The 9783-nt window shown below is 40.6% G+C and overlaps 2 protein-coding genes and 1 long non-coding RNA gene across 3 annotated transcripts; all 3 read left to right on the top strand.

Annotated features, from left to right (window-relative positions):
* Positions 1-6: 6 nt before the first annotated feature.
* LOC121365655 (myosin heavy chain, skeletal muscle, adult-like) lies at positions 7-3101 on the top strand. The gene is made up of 9 exons (XM_041490018.1): positions 7-18; positions 171-244; positions 496-583; positions 678-795; positions 1121-1244; positions 1331-1467; positions 1572-1827; positions 2593-2835; positions 3054-3101. The coding sequence occupies exons 3-9, from the start codon at positions 514-516 to the stop codon at positions 3099-3101; spliced, it is 996 nt and encodes a 331-aa protein (XP_041345952.1). The 5' UTR covers positions 7-18; positions 171-244; positions 496-513.
* Positions 3102-3244: 143 nt separating this feature from the next.
* LOC121365657 (myosin heavy chain, cardiac muscle isoform-like) lies at positions 3245-3645 on the top strand. Its single transcript, XM_041490020.1, has 2 exons — positions 3245-3334; positions 3379-3645. Exons 1-2 carry the CDS (start codon positions 3245-3247, stop codon positions 3628-3630), a joined length of 342 nt encoding a protein of 113 aa, XP_041345954.1. The 3' UTR covers positions 3631-3645.
* Positions 3646-4478: 833 nt separating this feature from the next.
* On the top strand, positions 4479-9523 carry LOC121365656. The gene is made up of 2 exons (XR_005957048.1): positions 4479-8476; positions 9212-9523. It is a non-coding gene; the product is annotated as an uncharacterized LOC121365656 (long non-coding RNA).
* The last annotated feature ends 260 nt before the right edge of the window (positions 9524-9783 follow it).

The raw sequence follows: 9783 nt of genomic DNA, 5'->3' as shown, positions 1-9783 counted from the left end.
ATGGTGGAGCAGATGCAGGTGTTTTGGGAAAATTGTATTTTTAATGTCGGACAAAGTTTTCTTAGAATTAAAGCTGCAAACACTAGAAATATAAAGAGGCTTTGTGTTCTGTAGTATCCAATATATCTTGTCTATATTATTACAATTTTTTTCTTTTCTTTGATTTTCAGATTCTGGTGGTGGTGGCAAGAAGGGAGGCCAGAAGAAGGGTTCTTCTTTCCAGACTGTCTCAGCTCTCTTCAGGGTAAGAGCAGAATTCATTTCCTCATTTATATATCTACTGAAATAACATATGTGTTCAGTGAAATTTCAGTCAGAAGACAGACCTGTAATTCACTAAGTCTCTGATTCATATTTATACGATTTTTACACCAACATAATCATGTATTTCCTACAGTTCAAGACACAGAAATACTCAGTTTTTTTGATGCACATCATAGATAGGCATGAGATTCTTACTAGATTAAACCTGAACTTTTCCTTGAAATCTCACAGGAGAATTTAAACAAGCTGATGGCTAACTTGAGAAGCACTCACCCCCATTTTGTACGGTGCATCATCCCAAATGAAACTAAAACACCTGGTAAGGCAAGCCAAGGGGAGGAAAGCTTGAGCAGCAGAAGCTCTTCTCCTGAGTGTCAAAGAGCAGGGTAGTCACTAATGGTGGTATTTGTCAGGTGCCATGGAGCACGAGCTGGTGCTGCACCAGCTGCGCTGTAACGGCGTGCTGGAAGGGATCAGGATCTGCAGGAAAGGGTTCCCCAGCAGAGTCCTCTATGCTGACTTCAAACAGAGGTAAGTGTTCTGAACCTTCCTGCTAATTCAGACCAAGCTGAACAGCCTGATCATCTTAACAATCTTTCCATTTTACATTGTCATGTTTTGTTGTGAATTTATGATTTTTTAAAATGATGATTGTGAGGATTTACTTGGACTCTGAGTTAATTGCATGAATTGTTCTTGCACTCCCTTTCAGTGTCTTTCAAGTCTTGCACTGTCTTGAAAGAATGCACTCTCTAATACTTGATATTATTCAGCTGTTGCTGAGTAGGCAGTGAGGTTCAATCACAGTGACGGTTTCAGAATTGTTGATTTCTTAATGTTCTGCTTTCTCCTACAGATACAGAGTACTTAATGCCAGTGCTATCCCAGAGGGACAATTCATGGACAACAAGAAGGCTTCAGAGAAGCTTCTTGCGTCCATTGATGTTGACCACACCCAGTACAGATTTGGTCACACCAAGGTAGAATGAAGTTCTGTATTTAAATATAGTGTGCCCCAGTAATGCACTACCCAACAGTGATCCACTACAATCTTGCCTTTCTCCAGGTGTTCTTCAAAGCTGGACTGATAGGTGTGCTAGAGGAGATGAGAGATGAGAAACTGGCAGAGATTATGACCATGATACAAGCCAGATGCAGAGGCTACCTGATGAGAGTGGAGTACCAGAGAATGGTGGAGCGGAGGTAGATATTTCTCCCTCATTTGTTATGTTCTAATGGTAGCTGGCTAATTGAGTCAAAATTCACTGAACACAGGATATTCAATAACCATATGGATTTGTTTCCAGGGACTCCATCTTCTGCATCCAGTACAATGTTCGTTCATTCATGAATGTCAAACACTGGCCATGGATGAAGCTGTTCTTCAAGATTAAGCCCTTGCTGAAGAGTGCAGAATCTGAGAAGGAGATGGCCAACATGAATCAAGAGTTTGAGAAAACCAAGGAGGAACTTGCAAAGTCTGAGGCAAAACGGAAGGAGCTTGAGGAGAAAATGGTAGCCCTGGTGCAGGAGAAAAATGACCTGCAGCTCCAAGTACAGGCTGTGAGTATCACTTCCATTTTCCCCTGGACAAAGAATGATATACTGTCAGAATGCTTCTGGTCCTGCAAAGAGACTTGCAGGAATTAATGGGTGGAAGAAAACAGTCTAAATCACACATTCTCAGGCAAACTAATGGTGAGTAAACAGGAACTGGCAGACCCACATGGCACTTACCATTGCTGTTGTCTGAGGAAAGAGCCATTAGCACCAGCCAATGAGTATTGGACAGTGGAGAACTTGGAGCTGGAAGAAAAATAATTTTCAAAGCAGTGCTTCTGTCTAGCACCATTAAAGCAAACCTGAGAAAGACCCACTTTCCCTCAAACCAAAATTAGGAAAACACAATTTGACCAAAGAAAAACAAATCTTTCTTCATTGAAGTATTCCCATAAACTTCTATTAATCAAATACAATGAAGTTAAATAATCAAATAAGCAGAAAAAGGTGTTGCATATTTTTACCATAAGAAAAATACTCCAAGCCATTATTCCTGCTGAAACTAGAAACTGAAGTAACCCTTATTTCATTATGCTTGTGGATGCTATGAGACATTCTCATAGCTAGTAACCCTGGGAGACATATTTGGAGACACAAAAACTTTGGAATAAATATTGATTCCAAATGAAAAGGTTTTCCAATAGAAACACTCAGGATCCTTCTGTTGCTGGAAGTGAAGGTCAGGTTCAACTGCTACTCAGTAATAAAGAAGGCAGAACAGAGAAAGTTCAAAACATTAGAACCCACAAATTTCTGTCTCCCCACCAGGAAGCAGATAGCTTGGCTGATGCTGAGGAAAGGTGTGACCAACTCATCAAAAACAAAATCCAGCTGGAAGCCAAAATTAAGGAGCTGACTGAAAGGGCTGAAGAAGAAGAGGAAATTAATGCTGAGCTGACAGCCAAGAAGAGGAAGCTGGAGGATGAATGTTCAGAGCTGAAGAAAGATATTGATGACCTTGAGCTAACACTGGCCAAGGTGGAGAAGGAAAAACATGCCACTGAAAACAAGGTAAAGCACAGGGGGTCACAGAGCTGGTTGAAAAGTCAGTGTTTTTGTGAACAAAAGAACAAACCAAGAACATGTTACCTTTTGAACATATGAGCTGAGCCTGACCTAAGAAGTGAAAGGAAAAGCACAACATCTGCCTAATCACAGCAGAGAGAAAATTTCACCAAATCAGCAAGACTGTTTTCCACCGAATTTTGATAATTGCTTTTATTTTTTAGGTGAAAAACCTGACTGAGGAGATGGCAGCTCCCTCACTCTTCCTCTAGATAAGGAAGGAAGCTGATATTTTAGGTTCTGGAGGAAGTAATCCACAAGTTTTCCATGCAATTCTGATGATCCCCTCTGAGACAGGATTCCGCCACGCATTTAAACAAGCAGCAGATTACTGTCCTCAGAGGAGCCGTCACTAATGTGTCCTGATGCTCCAAAACGTGTCTATGAGGGCTTCACCAGCTCCATGATATACATTTGCCCAATTAGAGTTTCATTCCATTTTCATGTTCGAGTTTACAGTCAAGAGAGATATAGAGATGAGTATTGAAGTTTGCTAAACCAAATGTGTCCCCACAGGCCAAGAACGCCCTGGCCCACGCCCTGCAGTCAGCTCGCCATGACTGTGACTTGCTCCGGGAACAATATGAGGAGGAGCAGGAGGCCAAGGCAGAGCTGCAGAGAGCCATGTCCAAGGCCAACAGCGAAGTGGCTCAGTGGAGAACCAAATACGAGACGGACGCGATTCAGCGCACGGAGGAGCTCGAGGAGGCCAAGTATGTGGGGAAGAAGGATGGGAAATGACTGGAGAAGACTGAAACTGGTCAAAGGAAATTGGAATCTCTGAGAGTGGGCTAAGACAAGGGTGGGATAAAAGGCAAGGATATAGTGTATTTGTAAAAAAACGAGAGAGAGAGAGGGAGAGAAAAAGTATAGATTGGAAGAGAAAACATAGTCATTAGAAGTGTTAAGACACACCTAATCCTCCACAGGTGATAGGACAGAGAAAAAGATAAATCCTTACATATTTGTCAAAAGTGCTTGTCTAAAAAATCTCAAATCAACAAAGCTGACCTCCTATGACATTGCAGAACTGAAAACCTTCCAATTGGACAAGCTGCAAATGAAAGTGAAATCCTACAAGAGACAGGCTGAGGAGGCTGTAAGTATTGCTTGGAGAAAGGGCAAAAGCAAAGATTCCATTAGGGCAGCACACACCTTGAATGAGTCTGAGTAGCAGGAGAGGGGTATGAAAGCATCTCCCAAGACACAACTGTCTTGGCCATGCTGCTTTGCTGTTGTTTCTCGAGGCCTTGGTGAGCTCTGGGCATCCTGCAGTCAGGGACATTCATTAAGGAAACTTCTCCATTAAGGGAAGGGGCATTTGGAGATTTGGAGGGGCATATGGAGATGTGCAGCCCCATAAGGCTGACTTGCTGCAGGAGTGAAACCCTTGCCCTGGGCTCCTCACCCCATATTCCCTCTGCTCTCGCAGGAGGAGCTGTCCAATGTCAACCTCTCCAAGTTCCGCAAGATCCAGCACGAGCTGGAGGAAGCCGAGGAGCGGGCTGACATTGCAGAGTCACAGGTCAACAAGCTCCGAGCCAAGAGCCGTGACATTCATGGCAAGAAGATAGAAGAGGAAGAGTGAGGATGTCATGAGACAGCAAAGTGACCTGAGGGCTGCACAAAATGTGTATCCCCTGTCACTTCCTTCTTTCTGCAATTTTTGTTTTAAGCATTTTAATGTCTAGAGAATAAATCCTGTAGATTCCTTTGTGTGCATACCATGAGCAGTACTTTTCATTTCTTTCCGGTTTTATTGGTTTGACCTTGATTACCATTTTTGGTACTGTTTTGCGGTTTTTTCGGTACAATCTCTGTGTACTCATGTCACAATGTAGCTTTTTTGTCATCTAGTTCCTGACTACTTATCCCTTCTTTTTTTCTTAGTGACTGAGGTGTGACTAGAAAAATAACATCACATGAAGAGAAGTCAAGGACAATAATTCCTGACTGTGACTCCTGCAAGTTCTTCCTACTGGTATACCCCAGACAATATCTTATGTTATATTCACCCTTATGGCAGCTCAGCACTTTCCAGCTTGCTGTTTTCAGGTGTAAGATGCTTCTTTTGCTGGCCTCTGAGAGTGATTTATAGAGTGGCAATAACCCAAAGAATTTATGACCTTTTTTTTGTGAAGCTGACCAAAAGTAGTCTTTGGTCTCCACTATTTTTCTCCTTGAATTTAATTAGAAGACCATGAAGAGTATCACATTCCCTTGAATTAAAACTGGAGAAGGTTGGTGACAGTTCTGTGAGAATTACTTTAGTTTCTATAAATTAGATCAGTGTCTACAAAAGCTGAATTTCTGCCACACTACTTTCTGAAATGCTGCCCTGTCTTGGGGAATTTTTCTTTCCTGAGAAAGATCAGCTGTTTGATGAGGTGTTTTCCTTACTGGTGTTGTAGAAACTCATAATCCACACAAGGAGCTTCTCTCACTAGCCTGTGGGAGGAGAGGTCAGAGAAGACAGCAGGGAAGAGACAGGTTGCAGTAATCCATCAGTGAAAGGAAAACACTTCATTAGTAGCTGTAATTTTATTAGTAGCTGTTCAGATGAATGATTTTTCCATTCATTATGCAAAAGAAGCAATAAAGAAGACAGGCAAGTAAATAGCAGATTCTGAGGCTGAGCAGAGATCTGCATAAACTGACATTGAAGACTTGAGTGCAGGGAGAGAAAGTTACCATGTTCATCCCAGGCCCTGCCTCCTAGGGCAGAGTACACTGAATTCCCAGGGAGCATTGGACCAAGCATATGTAACACCTCCAGGGAAAAATTGGTATGGGGAACTGAGAGGGTTTATGTCCTTACAAAAGGAGCAGTCTGTTAAATTCCAGTCAGCCTTACACATGAAAAAACACAACAAAACTTTGAGAGGATAGATGAGTGTGTGGACAGAGAGATACAGATAATATAATTGACCAGGATTTCCAAAACTCTTCAGCAAGGTTATGAAAGCCAGCAAAGGCTATTATAGAAGTGATGAAGCCATGGGATAAGAAGGAAACCTCTTAGTCAGATGGAGACAGAATAAAAGAGTTATGTACACTGGGGCATGTGTTGTCCAATCTACTGGTAAAGCAGACAACATCAAGCTGGATGTTTCAATTGATAAACCAATGGGAAGGAATGTCATCCAGTTAAAGAGCTGTCATGAGACCCCATCTGTAGTGCTGTATTCAGCTGTGGGACCCCCAATACAAAAAGGACAATGGACCAGGTGGAGCAGATGCAGAGCAGAGCCACGAAAAAAAAAAAAAAAAGATCCAAGTCCTGGAATGCCTCTGCTGTGAAGAAAGGCTTACTTAGTTGTACCTGCTCAGCATGGAAATGAGAAGGCTCTGAGAAGACCATATTGCAAATTTTCAATATATAAAGGCACCTCTTTAGAGAGGGAAAGACTTTTTACCTAGGCCTGTGGCCACAGGATAAGGGGAAAAGTTTTAAATTAAAAAGGGTAGATTCTGGTTGGATATAAATTGATTTTTTTAAGAAGAGCCCAGTGAGACACAGGAACAGACAGGCCCCAGAACACAGGAATGTTCCATGGAAGTGTGCAAGCTTAGGTTGAATGGGGCTTTGAGCAACCCGATCTAGTCAAAATTCCTACCCACAGCAGTGGTGTTGCACTAGATGATTCTTTTAAGGTTTCTTCCAACCCAAACCATTCTCTGATTTGTGCTCTAAGTTCTATATGTCCATGGAAGTCAGAGATTGCGCACACAGGACTTCTGATGCCCCCCTTCACTCACAGCCTTATACAGGTTGTTTCTGTTTCTATTTTAGAGAGCTCCTCCTGTTCAGGGCAGAGGGTGTTTCCACCAGCTTCCCCCTGCCCTGAGCAGGGATCCCAGGGCTGAGCTCTGGTTTTGAACTCCAGAAAGTTGCATGCTCATCCTTGGAATAAGCTTTTCCTTTTGGATATCTTGGATCCCATTTACTGACCTTGCCCCTCTGCACTTCATTGAGCTTTACCCAGTGAGCTCTGTTAATAATCAAAATGCCAGTGACCAGGAGAAGAGCGTGCTCAGAACTGACAGTTTAAAGCAGCTCAAGTGACAGTGCCCTTTTTCCTAGAACTTGACCACTCATTCTCCAGAACTACTGGCAAATTTCCCCTTTCTCAGAGTATTGCCTACAGCAATGCTGCTCCAAATTAGGCAGCACTGTGTTGAGAGCTCTTGTTGCTGGAGCTATATGAATATGTAAGAGTGCAAGATATTTGTGATTTGGGAGTGCTGGACTGAGGATGTGTCAGAATGGAGAGGATCCCAGACCAATGCTGTGTGTGTGAATGTGGGTAGAGTTGTGTTTTGGGCAGAAGGGTTGAGGTTTTTTTTGAGTTGTAGGTAGTGAAGGCCTGACTTGGTTGACAGTATTGCTTGGTATACATTGACAATAATAATAATAAGCACATAATATTAGCAACATGGGCCTGAGCTCTTTAAGGCATGTTAGCACTTCATGTTTGTGTGAGATGAAACAGGAAGTATCACTGTATATTTATTGACACTATGTCTACTGGAGGTTAAAAGTATTTCCTGGTCTAGGTTATTTTGCTTCTTGGGCTCTCTTAACTCTTAGAAAATTTTTAATAAATTTTTAGAAACAGAAAAAAATTTATATTAATAATTTTCCTATTAATAAATGTGCTTGCTATACATTTCTTCTGTATCAGCTCTGTAACAGAAGCATCAACTTTTTCACAACCTGAAATTATTTGCAAAAAACAGTATAATTTTTTTTCAAGTGTGAGATTTTATGAATAATATTTGTTTGAAACTATGAAGAATTTTCTGTTATATCACTTATGACTGACTATTGCAATAGTGAGCATTCCTCTAGTATGCACATTTTGAATTTTTTGATTTCTGCAAAATACCAAGTGATGATTTATTCACATACATATTCAATTGCTTTTATAGCTAAGGAGTCACATTTCACATTGAAGGCACAAACTACATGTCCAAACTTGAAACCGTATTTGACCTTGCTGTCTGTTGGATTCTTCTCTATCTGATATTCCTGGCCCACTATACGCCTGGTTTTCCCCTTTTTCTTATAATACATAATGAATCACTGAAAGAGTTTTAATACTAATTTGTCTTTTGTAGAGCTGCCTTTTCTAATGATGTAAAGGCAAGCTCTAAGTTCATAGGACCACATGTACAAGATACATTACATTATTTCCCTTTTACATCTGCAAAAGTACAGAAATGCCAAAGAAATCCATCTGGATCAAAGATTAAGTTACCTGTAAAGATCATAGAAGAACCAATAAATCATACACCCAAGTTCTTTAAGTGCCTTGACTAGTCCAGATTCCAATATTAATAGCCCTGTCAGACTATTTATAGGAAGTGTATCTACAGGGATGGTAAGATGCAAAACATTTCTAAATATATCAGGTCAAATGACAATTATGCCATTAGTTAAGTTTGCCAGACAATATTTTGCCAAAGATGGTTTGCCAAAATATATTTTGACAGAAGGAAAAGGAAACATCCAAAGCATCTGCATACCAGAGTCTATAAAAGTCTCTTTGGAGTGCTGTGCCCAGTCTTGACAGAAAATTTCGAGGTAAGTGTTTGGCTCCTGTGAACTGCTGGGCAAAACATACACATTTTATTCCGTTTAACTTCCTATAAGACTTGGATATCCACTTCTGTCATAGACTGACTCTATCAGCAGTAACTTTATTGTAGGTTTGAAGGCAGCATATTTTCCATCAACTTATATATTTGATCTGAATATCTGTGCAACACAAAACTGAGTTTTTATGTTTTCAAGTAGCAGTGATGTCTGCCGCCAAAATCAATAACAAAATTTAACACCTTTTAAGGAACAGGATGAAATCCAAGATTTTAAGATTTGTGGAAGGATTAACAAGCAATAGTAACATTTATATCTGTTATAAAGCAAGATGAATTATCCATAGCAAATAATTTTTAGAAAGCCATCACTTGCTATCAGAAAAAGAACTATTTCAGAGTCTTTCAGTAGCATTAAAAAAAACCAAAACAGAGGCTCTCTTATGGGAACAGTCAAATTTGCTAGAGTTCACAAAGTTGAAATAATACTTTCAACTTCATGACATACTGTACACTTAACTACTGTTCTGTGCATGGTCTCTTAGCTGGATGTCTAAGTATTAATTTTAGAGAGCTATGTAAGTATTTTCAGCCAAGACTGGGAAGTTTAAATCCAGCTTTTGACTTGCTTTTACGTACTTTCATACTTGAAAAGATCAAAGTGCAAGAGATCTCCTTTTTTCCACATGAAGATGTTCATTCACTGACACAACATATCTTGTAGCCTACGGAGGACCCTGCTGACTGTGGCTCCTGAGGAAGTGCAACAATGGCGACTCCAGACGCTGACATGGCCGCCTTTGGCGAGGCGGCGCCTTACCTCCGAAAGTCAGAGAAGGAGAGAATTGAGGCCCAGAACAAACCTTTCGATGCCAAGACCTGTGTCTTTGTGGTACATGCAAAGGAATCCTATGTGAAAGGGAAGATAGAGAGTAAGGATGCAGGGAAGGTCACTGTCAAGACTGAAGGTGGAGAGGTGAATAAATGCAGAATGTACAAATAAAATTTAATTTCCTCTCTGGGTTCATAAATGACATTACATGCATCTCTCTATTCTGCTGGTGAGTTTCATGATTTTCTTTAAAATCACTTGGCTGTAAACACAAAGGAGGAAAAAAGTATTTTCACTGCACAATAGTTCAGTTTAATGTTGCTGTGAATGTGGATGTTCTGTCATCACTGTAAATAGATTTTTTACTGAACATCATAATTTAGGTAAAGTTTATAGAAAACAATGTTAAATTTTCATGTCCAGTGTATTTGGGAGGATATGATTTAACACTGAATATATTGTCA

This window comes from Pyrgilauda ruficollis, unplaced genomic scaffold, assembly GCF_017590135.1.
Source record: "Pyrgilauda ruficollis isolate IOZ18807 unplaced genomic scaffold, ASM1759013v1 scaffold971, whole genome shotgun sequence".
In the NCBI taxonomy this organism is placed as follows: domain Eukaryota; kingdom Metazoa; phylum Chordata; class Aves; order Passeriformes; family Passeridae; genus Pyrgilauda; species Pyrgilauda ruficollis.
Note: the sequence above shows the minus strand (reverse complement) of the source record. Positions and strands in the feature narration are given on the sequence as shown.